This window comes from Felis catus, chromosome A1 (genome assembly GCF_018350175.1).
Source record: "Felis catus isolate Fca126 chromosome A1, F.catus_Fca126_mat1.0, whole genome shotgun sequence".
Lineage (NCBI taxonomy): Eukaryota > Metazoa > Chordata > Mammalia > Carnivora > Felidae > Felis > Felis catus.
Window position 1 is genome coordinate 7,642,817 of NC_058368.1, and position 19,395 is coordinate 7,662,211.

The window sequence follows — 19,395 nt, forward strand, 5'->3', positions numbered from 1 at the left end:
TTGCCTCAAACATCTCCTCTAGCCCAAGCCTGGGCTCCTTCCACAAGCTTTTCCCGCACCGCCTCCCCTCCCCCCGGGTCTGACCCGCCTGTGCCTCTCCTGGGTCCCCAGGACTTACTGGAACGTGAATATTTACCCCACTCCAGTGTCATCTTTGATTTGCATGTCTGCTTGTCTCTTTCTCCCCTGTCAGGGATAAGAGCTGACTCTGTTTCAGCACCTAGCACGGTGCCCCAGGGCTCAAGTAACGTTTGATGGGGTCACGGAACCTACGGGGAAACTGAGGAGCAACCAGAGACGGAGGGAGAAAGGACAGACCGATGCAGAGGACAGGGTCTAAGAAAGTGGATAGTCCTCAGAAAATTCTTATTATAACAAGCCCAGAGGGGGAAAAAAGCAGTGCCCCTTGACCTCCAGTTGTGAGAAGTTTGAGTATTTACTTAAGGACAGGCAATCAAGCTAGATGCCCTCCAAGGTCCACAAAGACACTCACGGAAGCCCTACTGTGGCCGCGTAGGTGAACTACAGATAAAGCAACTATCCGTACACTTGAGACAAGAGGAGTCCAACAGCCAGTAGGGAAGATGAAGAGAAGAACGGGCCTCAAGGGGAGGGATGGGAAAATATTATAAGATGGGATTTTTTTTTTAAACTATTGAGCAAGGATGCCCACATTTGGAAAAGACGAGCCAAGAAGGTCACGTGCCCTTTCAATACGCATGAGGAAAACAAAACAAAACCCCTGAGCGTCTAACTGGAGTTGCGTTAAACATACAGATTAACTTGGACAGAACTGACGTTTCTGGTAAACGCAGAGTCTCTCCTACATGAACCCGGTGAAGCTCATTCAGGCCTTCCTCCTGCCATTGAATAATGTCTCACGGGCTTATTCACGGGGATCTTGCAGATTTCTGGTTCTGTTTATCTCAAGATGCTTCATAGGTTTGGTTACTATTATGAAGACCACTTTTTCCTGTTCTTCAAAGCTGTAGATTTATTTCACGTTAATCTTTTTAAAACTGAGATAGACTCGACCTATAACATCATATTACAGCAAGTGCTTTTTTGAAGCATAATTTATTGTCAAGTTGTCTAACATACAGTATGTAAACTGTGCTCTTGGTTTTTGGGGTAGGTTCCCGTGGTTCGTCGCTTACGTACAAGCGCCCTCCTCAGTGCCCATCACCCACTTTGCCCTCTTCCCACAGCCCCAGAAAGTAATTTTTTTAGAGAAAAAACTACAGTTGAAAGCCTTCTCTCCAAATTCAGGGCGAGAGGAGGCAAGAGGAGGGATGTGGAGGAGAGAGGGAGAAAGAGAATGAAAATTCATAGGGAAAAGAGGAGGGAAGAGTTTGGGAAATAGAGAGAAGGTAAAGGTGGCCTTCGGCAGAGACGAAGGACGAGACGGCAAGGACAGAAAGGAGCCAGAGGAATGGCTTTCATCTGCTTACAGGCAGGAGACATTTGAAATGTCAGAGAACAGGACTGAAAGCCGGTTGCAGAAAGAATGCAAAGTGGAGATAGAAACCGTGGTTTGTGGCAGGATCCACGGCCTGGATCTGGGATTAGCGGCAGAGGAAGCCGGGAGGGCCCAGGAACGGTGCTGGCCCGCAGCAGGGCACCGCAGAGAAGGCAAAGGCGGAGGTGGGCAGAGTGGGGGACGGGCTGGCCCCACAAGCACGGCGCATGGTATTTGAGCCTCCATTTACCCAGGGCCAAATGCCTGAACAACCTGAACTGACCGTCCAAGGAAGGACTGACTCTGTACACCTCGCTTTGACCGCCTATCTGGAAGTTTCAGGGGACTTTGGACAGCCTGGGAGGGCTGCGATAACCATTATCTAATAAGGGATCCCGGGGCCTTCATAACTGTAATTCGTCAAGAGCCGGTGGGAAGAAGCATCTAGGCGGCTCCAACAGTGAAGGGTGTGGTGGTTGGGGGGGTGGGGGGGGTGGGGAGGGGCGAGACTTTAAGGGATACAAGTTAAAACAAACCAGAAAAGGGAGAGCACATCTCATTTCCCAGATTATCTTGCTGTGTTAGTTTCTTCTTCACAAGGCGCTTACCGACTTAAATTCCAGAAATTCCATTCCCTTGGCAACTTGATAGGCGAAGCAGAGAAGATCTTCAAATGTCAGCACGTTCAAGTCCTCTTCTTCTTCCAGCCTCTTTTGGTTTTCATATTCGATTTCATCTGTAAGACAGAACGGGTCCTCATGTTTTCCAGAGTCTATGAAGTTGTCCCAGTAAAGCTCCACGGGCAGTTATTAGAGTCACAGTGAGCTGGGGCACCCAGACTGCAGAAAGACGCTATCACCGCACGTCTCTGGCGGCCTTGGGGCTAACCCATCTATGCCAGAAGCTGTGCCTCATTTTACTGTTGTTCCATTTAATCCTCCTGCTGGTCCTATGAGAAAAGTATCATTGGGCCTACTTGACAGATGACAAAGTTGTGGCTCAGATGGTGACATAATTCATCCAGTCTTCCAGCCAGGAAGTGAAGGAACCCCAAGGCCAACCCAACTTCTGTCTGATTCCAGAACTCATCATTGTTCCACTTATCAGTACTCGGTGGCCCTAATAAATGTATGACTTTAAAAAGAACCACCTGGGGGCGCCTGGGTGGCGCAGTCGGTTAAGCGTCCGACTTCAGCCAGGTCACGATCTCGCGGTCCGTGGGTTCGAGCCCCGCTTCAGGCTCTGGGCTGATGGCTCAGAGCCTGGAGCCTGTTTCCCATTCTGTGTCTCCCTCTCTCTCTGCCCCTCCCCCGTTCATGTTCTGTCTCTCTCTGTCCCCAAAAAAATAAATAAACGTTGAAAAAAAAATTTTTTTTCAATAAAATAAAAAGAACCACCTGACCAAATAAGATAGCCCTCGATGTTTATTAGCTGCATACTGACGTAAAATGCACGATATACGAACCACTGGCTTTTCACCACCTTTAGAGCAAATATGCATTAATAAAGCCTACAAATGACATTAGCAAAGAAAATCGTGTTTCGCGTTTACAAACTTTTAAAAAATAGCTAATAGAATTCCTGTATCCGTTTCTGTTGTAAGGTGCTACTAATTAGAATAAAATATTACCTTCAGATTGAAATGAGTTCCCGTTGAACCCTGAGATGTGATCCAAGTCCTGGCGTATCTGAACTTCTCTTGAACCAGGCATGCTATTAAAAAAAATTATTTCGTTATTTATGTTCTTCTTCTGAGTAGACATTATATTTTAAAAAAATTACAATTCATCAAAGAAATGAATTCCAGTTATAAATGGGCTTTTAAACAAAAAGCACAGCATCCATTGGTCCATTTTTCGTGCATGTGGGCATTAAAAACACGTGTGGAATTAATTGGGCTTGCCAAGTCTCACTAGGAGAGGAGTGGTCCCCACTCTCTGTATAACGTCCTTACAGTTCAAAGAGGACCTCATTCCGTCCTTGCCACAACGTGACAAGCTGGGTGTGAGAGGCACATTTCACAAAAGACTTGGTGAGATAAATGTGATTTGCTGAAATCACAAAGCTCACAAAACGTACAATTAGGACTCAGGCCTCTTCTGTTTCTAAAAGCTCACTTTCCCTGGGGTGCCTGGGTGGCTCAGTCGGTTGAGCGTCCGACTTCAGCTCAGGTCATGATCTCGCGGTTTGTGGGTTCGAGCCCCACGCCGGGCTCTGTGCTGACGGCTCGGAGCCTGGAGCCTGCTTTGGAGTCTGTGTCTCCTTCTCTCTCTGCCCCTCCCCTGCTCATGCTTTGTCTCACTCTGCTTCTCAAAAATAAATAAACGTAAAAAAAAATTTTTAAAGCTCACTTTCCCTACAAAAACTCATGTAATACGGATTTTCCAAAAAGACTTCTAAGTGTTTTACCATCCTTCTGTCCTCAAGCTGGTCTTTGTAAATAAAGCTAATTTCCCTTTCCCGTGAAATTAATAAATAGTAACATCGATAATCTCTTTTATGGTTATAATGTAAAATTCTTCACCGAGGAATTCTGTGCGCATTGTATACAAGGATGCCATTTATTCCCGCGTACAATTTCACCCCAATTTACAATTTCCCTATCTTTGGAAAATGGCATCCTTTCAGACCACAAATGTCCCTAAATTGCTTCAGTGGATTTAATATCCCAGTGACCAGAATGAATCAAAGGCCCTGTTGAGCAGGATTAGTTGTTACTAACCATGGAGTGCTGATCACACACATCCGACTCATTAAGAGACTCTATTCTAGAATACAGATGACATTATAGAATTTTCTCAGTTTTCGAATATGAACTGAGAAACGAGTGTAGAAGACAAGACTGGGGTGATGGGTATCAATCGGTTAAGGGCAAGCGCACAAAGACGCCCCTGGGGACCTCCATGGGGCCTCCCGGCTTTAAGATGCTAGGTCTCCGTCTCAGACCTTAGAAGGCCAAAGGCGTGCACTGAAAGCTACACACTTAGAAATCAAGGCTGGAATCTCAAACGCACCCTCCAAAAGTCGCGCAGTAAAGACAAAAGTCTCTAACGATTGTGCCTTTAGAATAAGGGAGATTCCGCATATGGCAAGGACACAGGAATGCACTGTGGACTGAGGAATCATTCTATGAAGAACACCTCAGAGAAAGGTGTTACACGATGTTCAAGTAATTAGCAAGAAATTCCCAAGGATGAGGACCAAAGGATCACCAAACTCCTATAGCCCTCGTTTATACACACTACAACAAGAAATCTCAACAGGACTGAGAATCACACGGGTTCCGCATGGATGGCAGAATACACAACGGGGGGCACAGGGACAAATGTTACCGCTTCTTAATTTTGCCCCCATCACATTACGTCAATTGATCCGTTCTAATTTTTGAAAATCCAATTTTTGAGTTCAGAGCAAAAGGCCCAAGACCTGAACTACTCTCAGTGAGTACGTGGAGGGCTTTGGAAAAAGCATTCATTCTTTCAACTGGGATCTACGTGTCATCCAGCAGACCTGAAAGACAGAATAATGCACTCTTCCCAAAACTGAGCCTGGGTCCAGGGGTGTGATTCCGGCACAGGTGGACGGAGACAGCTACAGTCCCTGCACCACGGGAAAGCAAAAGGTGTCATTGTTCCAATCAGCAGAGAAAACTATAGCAAAGATAAGTGGCCTTTCTAGATCTTAGAACCCCCAGAGCACACAATGCCGGACTACGGCCTTCAGAGACTGGCCAGCGGGGGGTGTTTAACCATCATATTTTGTCTGTGTTCTACAACATATAATTGTGAAACCTTGACCCCGTCTCTTACCTGGAATTTGGGTATGATTGGAAAGCGGGGTAAAAACTGAAATTGTGCTCCTTGAAAATCTCCGTCCACGTCCTGTGAAATTTTTCTCTCTTATTTCTTAGGTAGTTGAGAAGATCACCATAGCAACAGTATTCAAAAATCAAGTAAACTGGTCCTGAAATAGTGAGAGTTTTCATTACAGGCATACAAATACCAAATAACTTTTTCAGACGTCTGTGTGGCAGACAACATAATCTAAGAGAGCCTACTTCTCCCCTGACTTTGGGCGAGTACAACTTTGAGCTGATCTCTTCTTCTTTTTTTTTTTAAGTTTTTTTTTTTTTAAAGTAACCTCTATACCCAACGTGGGACTCGAACTCACAACCCCGAGATCAAGTCGCACTTGATCGGCTCCACCGACTGAGCCAGCCAGCACCCCTGAGCTTATCTCTTCCTGTACAATTCAATTCCAGCTTTTTGCTCTAACTCCCTTGGAACGCGGTATCGTCTTGCCTTCTGCGTGGGTGCTAGTTGCACCTGTTGCCTCGTCAATAACTACCGGCCACTTGGATTCTCCAGTTTGCAACTGGGAATAATATGCCAGCTGCACCGTGAGCACTTGTCAAATATATGCCGATTTGCCATTTGCCGAGGAGGGAGAAATACATCACAAGCATCCTCTCGGATCCATTTTCTCTGTTTCCCATTTTTTGGTCCCAGTCCCAGAAGGAAGGACGCTTGAGCACATCCTTCAGGCGTTTCTTTTCTTTTTTTAATGCTTATTTATTTATTTTGAGAGACAGAGAGAGAAAGCGTGTGCAGGGGAGGGGCAGAGAGAAAGGGAGAGAGAGAGAATCCCAAGGAGGCTCCACGCTCAGTGTGGAGCCCGATGCGGGGCTCGATCCCACGAACCGTGAGATCGTGGCCTGAGCCAAAATCGAGAGTTGGACACTTACCCGACGGAGCCACGCACGTGCCTCCCCGTCCTTCGGGTATTTCTAAGCAGGAGTGAATCAGAGTGCGTGCTCCGTTGAATTCTGGGAAAATGAAGTCTGAAAGCCTGCCTTAGCTGTGCTTTATTTGAAGCCGCCCAAACAGGGCAGTGGCCAGGCTCTGCGGCCATTCTCGCCACTGCGTTTAGGCCAGTTTCACGGCCGGGGGAGAAGCTCCATCTGAGCAAGTAGAATGAGAAACCACAACGTGTACCCGCAGTGCTGTTGCTGTTTTCGAATAGGTGAAAATTATGTGGCGTCTCCCTATACAGAGAGGCCTTCTCTATACTGACCTATCTGATTTCAGAGGGTTCAACGTCTAATTCCACTTGGGTTTGGGGACCCACACTGTGACTGAGGAAAGAGGAGAAAATGGGAACAGGTGTCCTCTGGGTCTTCAAGCTGAAATATTTTTGATGAGATGTTTTTAGTAGGAACTGATTACCTGACAGTGTGCAGGCCCCCAGCAGATTTACGATATTCTCATGGTTTCCCAGGTGACTCATCATTTTGAGTTCGGACATGAGAGCCTCTCTTTCGGAACTGTCTGCTTTTTCTGTCAACGGAAAAGCGTACGAAACGTAAGGCCAAAGAAAAGTAGGTATTTTAGGTCATTTAATAAACGAAAACTTTCTCCAGTTCGAATTTGCATGAAAAACCGTAATGCATAAAACGGTCCGCGATTGTTAATAAGAGCTTGTGTAGAAGGCAGAGTTTCAAAGATTGCGGTATAAAAGTTGAGCCTAATAACGAGCCTTTCCCCTGGACGTTCCTCTACCCACCAAAAATAGAAACCTTTCTAGTGGACCCTCAAAAAACCGAAATACAACAAAACGAAATACATGAAAAAGTTCGGAAATATGCCGAAGGGAGAAACGTAACTTTCTTTCGTTGTTTTGACTCTTGGGTTTGTTGGGCATGGAGAGACAGGACAGGAATGTCGGCAAGGGTGGCTGGCTCCAGTTCACGGTCCTCAGGTCTAAAACCTCGTACGTGTCAACAGGTCCAATGGTGAGAAGGTCAAAGAGACCAGTTCCCACTAACCAAGTTCTCGAGAGACTCGTTAACTGATCATGAGAGCTACCAAAAAGGCTAGAATGCATCCATTGGACAATGCATTCTCCCCCCCTGGAGATAAGTCTAGATAGCTCGGCAAATTATCCTCATAATCTTGCTTAGAAGCATAGCGTAAGGGTAGTTACTGATAAACTCCCAGGTCTCACGTCAATGAGACTGATGTGCCCAGGTTGGTTGGGGCACCCCTGCCCGGGAGGGTGCTGGAGCCCTAGAAGCAGGGGCAGGGTCTTTGGACTTCCCTCTCCAGGTATCAGGCGCCAGGCACCCACTCCACTGGTAACACCTTCTTTCCTATAGACGCGGTAACTTTTCTTTACATTCAGTGAAGAGTTGACTAGGTATTTCCAGGTGTCATTGCTTTGTCTTGGGAGACATCCTAGCCTGTACGGTAGCTTTTCCAGAGCACTGATGCCATCCATTTTGATTCAGTGAGCTGTCGGGGTTCTCTCACTGGGAGTAGGAGTGAGATTCTCCACTGTGAGCACTGGGATCCCCTAGTACCTTGTGTCTTCTGCTTCATGTTTTATAGGGATCTGTAGCTTTCAAATCCCCATGGCTTGCCCGTCACGACCAAAATAACATCTTTTATGGTGTGCTTAACTTTGCCAGAGCACTTTCATACCCCGTGACCTGACTTTCATTCATTCTCATCCATTCATTCACTCCTTCATCCCTTCAACAAGTATTTATTGAATGCCTGCTGTGTATGAGGCGATGTGCCAAGCGATGGGGGAAGGAGTGATAGCCAAAAGACACAGCCCCTGTCTTCTTGGAGGTTAGAGTCTCCTGAGAAAGGGAGCCGAGTAAATAAACAATTACAACCCAGTGTGGTAAATGCAAAGTGGCAAATGAATAGAAGGGGGCTGTGGGGTCACACAAGAGGGACGCCTAACCTAGCCTTGGAGGGGGGTGGAAGCGGACCCCGAATGCCTGAGGTAAGATAAGAGATAACCAGGCGAATTCACAGTGGGAAGGGAGGGAGAACATTCCACACTGAAGTAACAGAACGGGCACAGATCCAAATAAAAGAAAACACAGCAGAACAGATACCACCCTGGCCCTCACGCGCCTTACGGACCAATGTGGCAGATGAGACATTAATGGAGTAATTAAGCAAATACGTCATCCCCACTGTGATACATTGCATGAGGAAGAAGGCCTACGGAGAGCTAACTCACAGCAAGGAACTTGATCTCTGTGGTGTGAGAGAAGGCTTCTCTGAGGAAGTGATATTTCTGCTGAGATCTAAAGGAGGAGTGGGAGAGAACCACGTGGAAGGGGAAGGGTGGGCAGAGGGATCAGCCTGCACATAGGCCCTGGGATGGGAGGGAGCACGGTGCTCTGGAGGAACCGAAAGCAGGCAGCCTCCCAGTGAGCGTGAGGTGGGGAGGGTGAGGTGGGGAGGAGGGCAGCCAGACGCTGCAGGGCTGCGGAGACTCCTTCGGGAGTAATCCCGAAGCACCGGGAAGTGCTAAGTGGGGAAACCGGTCTGCTTTGCATTCCATAACCGGCACTTGGGCCTCAACACTGAGAATCCAGAAGGAGCCCATAGGGCCTGCCTGGAGGGCCGCTGCAGCCATTCTGAAGAGAGAGGTTTGGCCCGGGGTGGTAGGGAGGTGAGAAGAGGGCGGGTTCAAGGAACACGGGGCAGGATACCAGGCAGGGACAGCCTGTGGGGTGCTAGAACGGACCCGGTTTCGAGGATGCGGCCTCGGTTTCCGGTTTGCCCTACTGTGGGGAAATCATGGCCAGTCATTGGCCCTCGGCACCGATCACTGAGCGGGAGCGTTGATGGAGGGCCACGGTTGGAGGAGTTCAGTTTGAATTAGAGAACCTTTTGAGGTGCTCAGGCATTTGGACATAACCTGAGGCTCAGAAGGCAGAGCAACTGTGAGAACCCTTGGTACCTAGACTAGAGCCATGGCGGGGGGGGGGGACACTGAGGTAGCCTGTAGTGAGCATGCACGGTGCAAAGGAAGGAGGCAAGCCTTCATCAACAGTTGGTGGAAGACGAGGAGCCAGCAGAGGACTGTGAGGCAGCCGGACTGGGAGGAGGAAAGAGGCCCGTGAGACTTCGTTTGTTGGAGGTTGCTGATCGCGGCAGCAGAAGCCAACCAGAGGGCTCTTGCTGAGCCAAGGACGCTAGGGGGAGGGATGGCGGGGGAGCCACAAGTGGGAAGTGAGAATGCAGAGGGCTTCAGTTGGTTCTTCTGCCCAGAGTCTGTGTCACAATGTAAGAAACAACATCTGCCCGTAATAACAGTACCCCCTAATACTGAAGCTGGAAACACCTAACAAAGCCAGAAGAGGAAGAAGAGGTGGACTTTTGCATTCGTGACTTGGATTTTATACTCACGACTTGGTTGACACCAACCCCAGCCCAGGCCCCTCTTAGCCTTGAAAGTGTGGCACGCGGTAACCGTAAAAATGCTGCAGACGAGGAGAAGAGGAGGCGGGAGACGATGCCCCCCATTTTTGCGCACCTTTGTGGGCACCGTTCCACCTTACTGTACCTTTCAGCATTTTGACTGCCACCTGGATTGAGACTCCCGTTTGACTAATTCCGTAAGCTGTCGCATTCATCACTTTTCCAAAAGCACCTGATCCCAGGACCTTCCCTGCAAGATAATGGTGGGCGAGGGCACGTTAGAGACTTTCCGACAGAACGGAAACGCTGTGGAAACATTTGGACCATTCGATTCTCACCAAATTCTAAGTTTTCTCTTGGAAACTCCCACTTGAGATCGTATTCATATTCTCTGAAGTCAACGTAGAAGTACTCATTATCCAAAGAGCCGGTCACCTGCACCATTTGCAGCTGGCTTTCGTACCTAAATTGCTTCAGAGATGAAAATAATGGGTCCATTAGCAACAGGCAGTTCCTCAGAAATAGGAAACAGGGCTGGATTTTTACCTTCGCGTTTACCTTTTTGTACTTGTGACAGATGAGCATGGTTAGAACAGTGATGAAGGGAAGACAAAGCCCAAGGGTCGCATAGAACAAGATGTTGTCTTGGATGAAAGCAAAGGGCACTGAAAGGAAAGAGAATCACTGAGCAGTGAACTGGATAGAGTGGAAGCTCACTGGAGTTTCGCACATCCTGTTTGAGAAGCCATCATTTGCAGTCCTTACAAGCACCTGACAAACACTCGCCTCCCCCATGGAAAATCGGGCAATGTTCCTGTAGAGGACAAGTTCCTAGAAAATTTTGAATGATTTCAATCCCGTTCTTAAAGATCACGTACTAGGGTTATACCAACGACATCTATTTAAACCCACAGGATATTCAGGTCAGACATTAAAAGAAAGAAGTTAGGGGGCACCTGGGTGGCTCCATTGGTTAAGTATCTGACTCTTGGTTTCGGCTCAGATCGATCGCACAGTTAGCGAGACTGAGCGCCATGTCGGGCTCGGTGCTGACAGTGCAGAGCCTGCTTGGGATTCTCTCTCCCTCTCTCTCTGCCCCTTCCCCCCATCACGCATTCTCCCTCTTTCTCTCTCAAAATAAATGAATAAACTTTAAGAATAAAATAAAATAAGGGCGCCTGGGTGGCTCAGTCGGTTAGGCGTCTGGCTTCAGCCCAGGTCATGATCTCGCGGTCTGTGAGTTTGAGCCCGGCATCGGGCTTTGTGCTGACAGCTCAGAGCCCGGAGCCTGCTTTGGATTCTGTGCCCCACCACAACCCCCCCTCCACCCCTGCCCACCACCCCTCCTATACTCGTGCTCTGTCTCGCTCTGTCTCTCAAAAACAAATAAGTGTTTAAAAAATGTTTTTGAAGAATAAAAAATAAAATAAAATAAAATAAAAAAGAAGTTTGTGTTTTCTGAACGAAGGTATCGTATGCATGGGAAGTTAGTTTTGGGATGCTGGTGATTTTAAACTATGTGTAGGCAGGCAGGTTTCAGACTTGCTTAGGTTAGAAGGGTTGTAAAAAACAAACTAGAAATTATAAAACAGCAGGCTAAAGGAACATAAAGAGATTCATCAAAAGAGAAAATGGGAGAGGGGCGCCTGGGTGGCGCAGTCGGTTAAGCATCCGACTTCAGCCAGGTCGCGATCTCGCGGTCCGTGGGTTCGAGCCCCGCGTCGGGCTCTGGGCTGATGGCTCGGAGCCTGGAGCCTGTTTCCGACTCTGTGTCTCCCTCTCTCTCTGCCCCTCCCCCGTTCATGCTCTGTCTCTCTCTGTCCCCAAAATAAATAAACGTTGAAAAAAAAAAAAGAGAGAGAGAGAGAAAATGGGAGAGACCCCAAATCACTACATTGGTTTCTCTAGAGTTGGATCTTTTGGTAGATACTTCCTACCCTGGGGGTTTACGGTTCTACCTGCGTCACTGTAACTCATGAGTCATAATAACGTAAGGAGAAGTCCCCTCTGCCCCTACATTACAAAACAGCTTATGTTCAGTGGGGGATTCTTGCCTGACTCAAAAAAGACTTGTGTCACACCTGAACCTGTACGCTTTTGCAAAATACCCCAAAGAAGAGCCAACAACAGGGACTAACTTCTAGTGGGGAATTCCTGAAGGTGGTTCCTTACAAGAACACCTGCTGTGTACCTGAGGCGTTTAAAAGGATTGTTTCACAAGATGTGCCAAGGGAATTGTATGCACAGCACTTCACCAGGAACCCTTTTACGGCCTCACTCATGTTAAGAGTACTGCTTGATATCCATTGTCCAAACACTTTTCTGTTAGCCGTTTTATTCCAAATTCCTTCTGTGATTTCCTCTGTGCAGCTGAAAAGAAATGGGCAGGGAGGTTAGACAGGCGGGGCCTAGCGTCAGATTGGAAGTTAGGGTTTGTCTAGTGAGCTTTAAAAGAGATGTCTTGGTTATAAGGTATCAGAGACAATCTGTGACCATTTAGAATTATAGCTGACTCAGAAGGTGAGCATTTTAAATACTGCACCACTTCTTCTTAAATCGTATTCATGGGCAAGAGTCAGTATGGCAGAGAGAGTATGAGTTTTACGTTCTTCCAACATAAGAGATACCAATGTCCTCATTACTTGGGAGACTTGTCTGAACACTTCTTCCAGATCCAAGATGGTAATGGGTACCCATCAGAGGAGCAAGAAGCCTGACTTGCTGATGATCCCTCGACTACCACCTGAGGTTTCCCTGTAGAGAAGAACATGTAAAATCAGCTCACGTGGTATGGTACTTTCCAGAAATGGCCTCAGCGTTCGCTTCATCTAGGTTGCCCATCTACTCCAAGCAGTTTGTGCTTCTGGGAAGGTGTCTCATACGCAGGATGACTCAAGACCTCTGGTTATTCCCTTTTTTGCCCCTTGTGTGGAACTTTCTGTACAGACAGCCCTACCACCCATGTGCAAAACACTACTTTTCCACTGCCAGGCTCCTCCTGTAGACGGCTGAGATGTGCTCATCTCTCTACCTCCAAGAATCAAAACGATTCTTAGCTTCAGGAGAGAAACATCTATACAAAGTCCAGTGAAATGTACTCTCATCTTTTTATAGGCCAAAGGAACAAATATTACTAAAACAAATAAATGTCAGGTAATAGGACTTTTAGCTGTTCCTTCACATGACCTTTCAAAGTACCAAAGTCAATAAGAGACCGCAAGAAAGTACATTCAGAGAGGACATGGGAGAAGGTATCTTAGCCTCAAAGATGAACACAGAACAATTATCTATCTATCTATCTATCTATCTATCTATCTATCTATCTATCAACAAAGTCAGTAGATTTGAAATAAAATTTCACCATACTTCAGTATATAAAAATAGCTTACGGCATCCCTTCTAAGCCTTTACTTAGCTCTTTCTGGTCATAGTTAATACACAAGTAAGCAGTGATAAGATTAAAGTGAAATTTCTTGGGGTGCCTGGGTGGCGCAGTCGGTTGGGTGTCCGACTTCAGCCAGGTCACGATCTCGCGGTCCGTGGGTTCGAGCCCCGCGTCAGGCTCTGGGCTGATGGCTCAGAGCCTGGAGCCTGTTTCCGATTCTGTGTCTCCCTCTCTCTCTGCCCCTCCCCCGTTCATGCTCTGTCTCTCTCTGTCCCACAAATAAATAAACGTTGAAAAAAAAATTAAAAAAAAATAAAGTGAAATTTCTTGACAATTTAACTTACTTCTTATGTTCAGCGTGAACATTTTTGTGAATTCGGCATCATCGTTTTCTGCATGAAATATGTATTCTCCTGGCTGGTGTTTATGGTTGCAAAACTTAGATATGCTGTTTGAAAAAGAATTAAAGATACACTTAGCCAGATTCTTACAGGAGATGCTGAAATGAATGTCGGCGTGCATGGAAGTCTTTCTCGAGACTCTCACTCCCTGAAGTCCCGTGGACAGGTGTCTGTATGCCAGGCCCTTGTTAATCTAAGTGTGGTGTGGTCCACAGCCAAGCAACATCAGCACTGGTATTATCTAGGAGCTTGTCTGAAATACAAAATTTTAAGTCCCACCCCAAACCTACTGAGAGTCTGCATTTTAAGATGATCTCCATGTGATTCATATGCACGTTAAGGGCTGAGAAGCCCTCGTCTAGGCTGGGGTTCCTAAGACAGACAAGAAGGTTCCTGCCCCCACTCTTCTATACATTCTGGACTAGTCTGACTTCCCAGAAATATGGAAGAACCTCTATAGGCAGAGGAGACCATAATCCCCCTGCTTCCTGAAAGGACGGCTCTCTGACATTGGCCCAAGGCAGGACCTATAACCAACCTTTGACTCATATAGCGATTAACAGTGATATAGGCTCAAATCCACTGAGTTTGTACAAAAATCTTTTGGTGGCTCAAGCATCTCTGCGGATTGCTCATCAGCCACTCAATACACTTGGACATGGAAAACTTGATTTTGGAGATTATCCAACATGCCTACCAGGTACATGGGGTGCTCAATGTTGGACAGGGTAGGCAAGATAGGGGATCAAGGAGCTGTTGAATACGCCTTCGTGCATTGTAGAGATAGAAAACAAATCCCTTAAAACAGAATAAGATAATCTAAGGATTGTTCAGAAGCTATTTAATTAGGCTACCTCTCTCTATATATAGCCAACTTAAAGAAAAAAAGGGGGGAAAGACCACATACTGACAGGATAGAAGTGTTAACAGGAAAACACAGGGTGTGGAAACCAGACTTAAACTAGCAGCTATGTAGGATGCAAAGGCCTATAAAATATGGTTCCTGTTCCCAAAGACATCATCATCCAGGTGGGTGGACAACACTTCCATAGGTAGAATAGCTAAATCATTAAACTACAGGCCAACAGAAGATTAGAGAAGGCAGAGGCCAGTACAGATGAGAAAAGTTCAGAGGTCTGCACAGAAACAGGCAGGACTTGAGCTAGATCTTTGTGGATGAGTTTGTTTTAATGAGAACGCAGAAGAAAAGCATCCAAGGTGGAGGCAACAGCTTTCCTGAAGACACGAGATGGGAACTCATTGCGTATGGCCACGACGGAGAGGAATGGGCAAAGCCTCTTGACCGGAGCAGGAGCACAAGGGGAGATGTAGTAGAAAAGGCTGAATGGGTAAGGGGTGGGACTATTTATTTATTTGAGAGAGTACATGTGCTTGCAAGCAGGGGAAGGGCAGAGAGAGAGAGAGAGAGAGAGAGAGAGAGAGAGAGAGAAAGGGAGGGAGACAGAGAATCCCAAGCAGGCTCCATGCTGTCAGCGCAGAGCCCGATGCGGGGCTCAAACTCACAGACCATGAGATCATGACCTGAGCTCAGATCAAGAGTTGGGTATTTAACCAACTGAGCCACCCAGGCATCCGAAGCCTCATTATTTAGATTCACGGGGAAATCGGGAAGATGCTGTCGATTCCTGAGCAGGAATGGAACGTGATGAACGGGATCGCAGTTTAGGTGGTAGGAAAAGGTTACTGGAAAGAGGCCTGGAGGCAGCTGTAGCAACTCATTCATACATTCATTCATTCATTCATTCACTTGTTCTACCATCAGTGGTAGAGTCCACTTATTGGAGGAATCAGGGGCACACCAGTGAGGTAGAAAAGGTAAGTTTCTGTTCTCACAGAATTTTCACGTTGCTGGTGACGGTGATGAGTGGTTCCAGTATAGTGTGGGAAGTCCTGTGAGAGGAGAAGTAAAAGTTCAGATTTGAGAATTCAGAGCACGAAAAAGCAAGGGCCGTCTGAGGTAGGGAAAACGGGACAGGAGAGGGGAAAGGAAACCCGAGAGGCACCAGGAGCTGTGCTGTGCTGGGTATGGAAGATGAAGGAAGAACAGAATCCCTGTTGACCCCCAACATTCAACACACACTAACTGGTAAAGCAGCTCCTGAGCCCATGTTTATCTGACGCCAGTGTTCGGTGCCTCGATCTCCAAAGCTAGGGGGTCATTCTGCCCTTGTGTAGCGATGAGGGAATTTATTGCTCTGACCCATCAAAGTGAGCATTTGACAAGCTGTTTATTTGCCTTGCTAACAAGAAGGCTGAACTAGAAAGGGGGAATTTCGTATCCTGACCTACTTCTGGGCAACAAGGAGGACATGGCTGGGGAGACAGAAGTGACGGAAGGATCGGGGAACGCCAAGTTATAACACTAGGGAGGAAAGTAAACAGAGCTACCTGTGATTTCTAGACTCTTAGGAAGGCAGAGTTTAAGTGGTCCAAGAAGGGAAAGATGTGTGCTTCTTAAAGGGAGCACGTGGGGGGCGCCTGGGTGGCTCTCGGTTGAGTGTCTGACTTTGGCTCAGGCCGCGATCTCATGGTTTGCGAGTTCAAACCCTGCCTTAGGCGTTGTGTTGATGGCAGAGCATGCTTGGGATCCTCTCCCTCCCTCTCCCTCTCAGCCCCTAGTTTGCTCTCTCACGCTCTCTCGCTCAAAAATAAATAAAGATTTTTAAAATTTTCATTATATATATATATATATAGAGAGAGAGAGAGAGAGAGAGAGAGAGAGAGAGAGAACACATAATTCCCACTGGACAATAGCCAAAGACCCTGAAAAGGAAGAAGAAAGGAGATAAAAAAGAAGCCGGTGCGGCTAGCCAGGCGCCATGCCAAAAGCACCCATCAATTTGGTACAAGAAGTTACCGATACAGTTAGTGATTATCATGCAGACCAAAGCAAAATGCTTTGTAAACTTTTCCCTTCCTAAGTCTTTTGTGCTATCTTCATAGGCTACGACTTGCCATAGGGTAGATGAGAGCATCTGAAATGTCCTCTTCCGGGTAGGAAAGTGGTCACCTAAGTAGCCTGAACACAACAGCAATTATCCAGGTTGTTTGAAACAGCTTGTCCTCCTGTTATGACAGTTAAACCCTAGCAATAGCAACAACCGTGTCACTGAACTCCTCTGGGAATTCCAAGGGGACTAACCAACGAGGTAACCTGGACACTCAGAGCTTCCTCTTTCCCTAGGGTTTTTCTAAAGATGGCCAGCTTTCTAAAGATGTGATCGCAGACCTGGAAACTGGAGTTTACGGTGAGATAATATCTTGGTGACGAAGAGGTTTTCTCACTACGACCACGAAAACGGTTTTCTCCTCTTTACAATCAAAATGCAGGTCATTTTTATTTTTCGTTCGGTGCCTAGAGGGGCGGGGCTGAGGAAGGGCAGTTTCTTTCTAGTGGCTCAGGGAGTGATTTGCTCTAAAGAATGCTTTTTCAAAGGGCAAAGGATTGCCAAAGTCAAATCAGCACGCAGAGAATAATAAAGCATGTGTTGGGGAACCTGAGAGCTTCTGAAAGCGGGGCCGGGGGAACGCGGCCAGGCTGGTGTTGAAATCTGATCTGTTCAAACTTTCGTTCCACGTTAAAGACAGTCAGGAGGTGGGAGAAAGGTGCTGATGATTTTATACTACTCTCTACATAATATCATGCTCGCTTTTATTTTATTTCAAGGGAGTCGGCAAGGCCTGGGGGAATATCACCCTTAAAAACTAAATAGCAAAGTATGGCACATCTCATAAGGAGGGATACATTTATTTCTAAGTAACCAAAGAGAATGCTTGTATTTTTGTTTTCTTACACATTGGGTTTGAGAATCTTACGCTTTGGAAATGAGTTGGTGTCCTCATCATAACTAGTGATATGGTTAAAAACAAAGGCTTTGAAGCCAACTGTTTTTGCTGGAACCCCAACTCTGCCATGGCCCCGTGGTGTGTCATTGGGCAAGTCACTTAACCTCTCTGTACCTCAGTTTCCTCATCGGTAAAAGAAGACAGTAGTAGTATCTGGGGCGCCTGCGTGGCTCAGTCGGTTAAGCGTCTTCAGCTCAGGTTACGATCTCTCGGTTCAGGGATTCGAGTCCCACATCGGGCTCTGTGCTGATGGCTCAGAGCCTGGAGTCTGCTTTGGATTCCATGTCTCCCTCTCTCTCTGCCTTCCCCCGCTTGCGCTCTCTCTCTCTCTCAAAAATAAATAAACATTAAAAAAAAAAAAAAAAGGACAGTACCAGTATCTACCTCATAGGGTTGTGGGAGGAGAATGCTCTATTAAATTTTTAAGTAGTTTTGTATAATACATCTGTAATAATGCCTAGCCCATAGTGAACACAATATATGCGTTAGATTTTCATCACTATGAGGCTCATGAAGTCCAGTAATCATTTTGAATAAAAAAAGAAATTTAGAAACTTTATTGTGGCATATACTGTGAGAAAAATCACATTAAAACAAATTTAAAACTATGGAAAGAACAACAAAAAAAAACCCACTAAAGTTATGCCCATCAACAGGAGTCAGTTAAAATAAAATTGCCTAAAAAGTGGAATCCTATGCGGCCATTGAAATAATATAAATAATGGAAGACATACTTAAGACCGTAGAAAGATGCCCATGATATATTTTAAATAAAAAATCAGGTTACAAATGGCACAGTTAATGCCATATGTATACAAAAACCTGTTTCTAGCAGTCCTGCTATCTTGATCTTGAGAAGAGGTCAATTAGAAAGAGTCTGAAATGTAATCTCTGGAGGTAGAACTATTGGTGTTATTTCTATTTAAAAAAATTTTTTTTACATTTATTTATTAATTTTTTTTTTGAGAGAGAGAGAGAGAGAGAGAGAGAGACAGAGCACAAGTGGGGGAGGGGCAGGAGAGAAGGAGACACAGGATCCGAAGCAGGCTCCAGGCTCCGAGCTGTCAGCACAGAGCCTGACGCGGGGCTCGAACTCATGGAACTGTGACATCATGACTTGAGCCGAAGTCGGACGCTTAACCGACTGAGCCACCCAGGCGCCCCAATTTAATTTTCAGGCAATTTCAGAAAACAGAAGTAAAGGAAGGGTATTGAGTTTGCCCTCTGTGGACAAGTAACTACCTAGTCTGTCTTTCATACAATGGGATTATGGGAATTAAACGAGACAATCCACATAAAGGATGTGCACACTGCCTGGCATGTGGTAGGAGCTTAAAGAAGTTTCTTTCACACTGGGCAGCAGGGAAGGGGGCAGGGTTTGCTGAGGCTCTTGGTAGTTCACTGAACCCACACGTCTTTTCCCTCCTTTCTGTGGACGCTCAAGGCTCATTTCCTTCCGGGGGAAAAAAATCCTCCCCAAGAGGCTCAATATACTTCTGCAATTATATATCGTTTATTGATTTGAGAGCCCGCTTTTCTGTTAGTCTGTTCTTTTTTTTTTTTTAACTTTTTTAATGTTTTATTTTTATTTTTGAGACAGAGAGAGACAGAGCATGAACGGGGGAGGGGCAGAGAGAGAGGGAGACACAGAATCGGAAGCAGGCTCCAGTCTCTGAGCCATCAGCCCAGAGCCCGACGCGGGGCTCGAACTCACGGACCACGAGATCGTGACCTGAGCTGAAGTCGGACGCTTAACCGACTGAGCCACCCAGGCGCCCCACTGTTAGTCTGTTCTTGAGGGGGAGGGCAACTCACCACCCAGAACCCACACGACTACCACACTGCTGTTTTCCGTAAGTGCTCGGTGAATGCCTGGTGCGTGCAGAACTCAAGGCTCCTGGAACTGGAAGATTAAATGCTCCAGGACAAAGCAAGACTCGGGGATTGGGCAAGCCAAGGAGAGTCTTCCAGAAGGCACCACTCAATAATTATAACATCTTAAGTTCTGTGTTGTTGTTTTTTTTTTAACCACGAAACTGGGAAAAAGCTAAGGTAGAT

The 19,395-nt window shown here is 46.5% G+C and overlaps 1 protein-coding gene across 1 annotated transcript in view; it reads right to left on the reverse strand.

Annotated features, from left to right (window-relative positions):
- FLT3 (fms related receptor tyrosine kinase 3) overlaps positions 1–19,395 on the reverse strand; it is a 76,742-nt gene that overhangs the window by 14,228 nt on the left and 43,119 nt on the right. Inside the window, exons 10-19 of the mRNA XM_023250335.2 lie at positions 13,414–13,517; positions 12,327–12,438; positions 11,876–12,054; positions 10,243–10,349; positions 10,023–10,155; positions 9,830–9,934; positions 6,685–6,795; positions 5,269–5,422; positions 3,090–3,172; positions 2,068–2,195 (exon numbers count right to left, since the gene is read on the reverse strand). Of these exons, the coding sequence (XP_023106103.2) occupies positions 2,068–2,195; positions 3,090–3,172; positions 5,269–5,422; positions 6,685–6,795; positions 9,830–9,934; positions 10,023–10,155; positions 10,243–10,349; positions 11,876–12,054; positions 12,327–12,438; positions 13,414–13,517 (1,216 nt within the window). The remainder of the gene's footprint in view (positions 1–2,067; positions 2,196–3,089; positions 3,173–5,268; positions 5,423–6,684; positions 6,796–9,829; positions 9,935–10,022; positions 10,156–10,242; positions 10,350–11,875; positions 12,055–12,326; positions 12,439–13,413; positions 13,518–19,395) is intronic.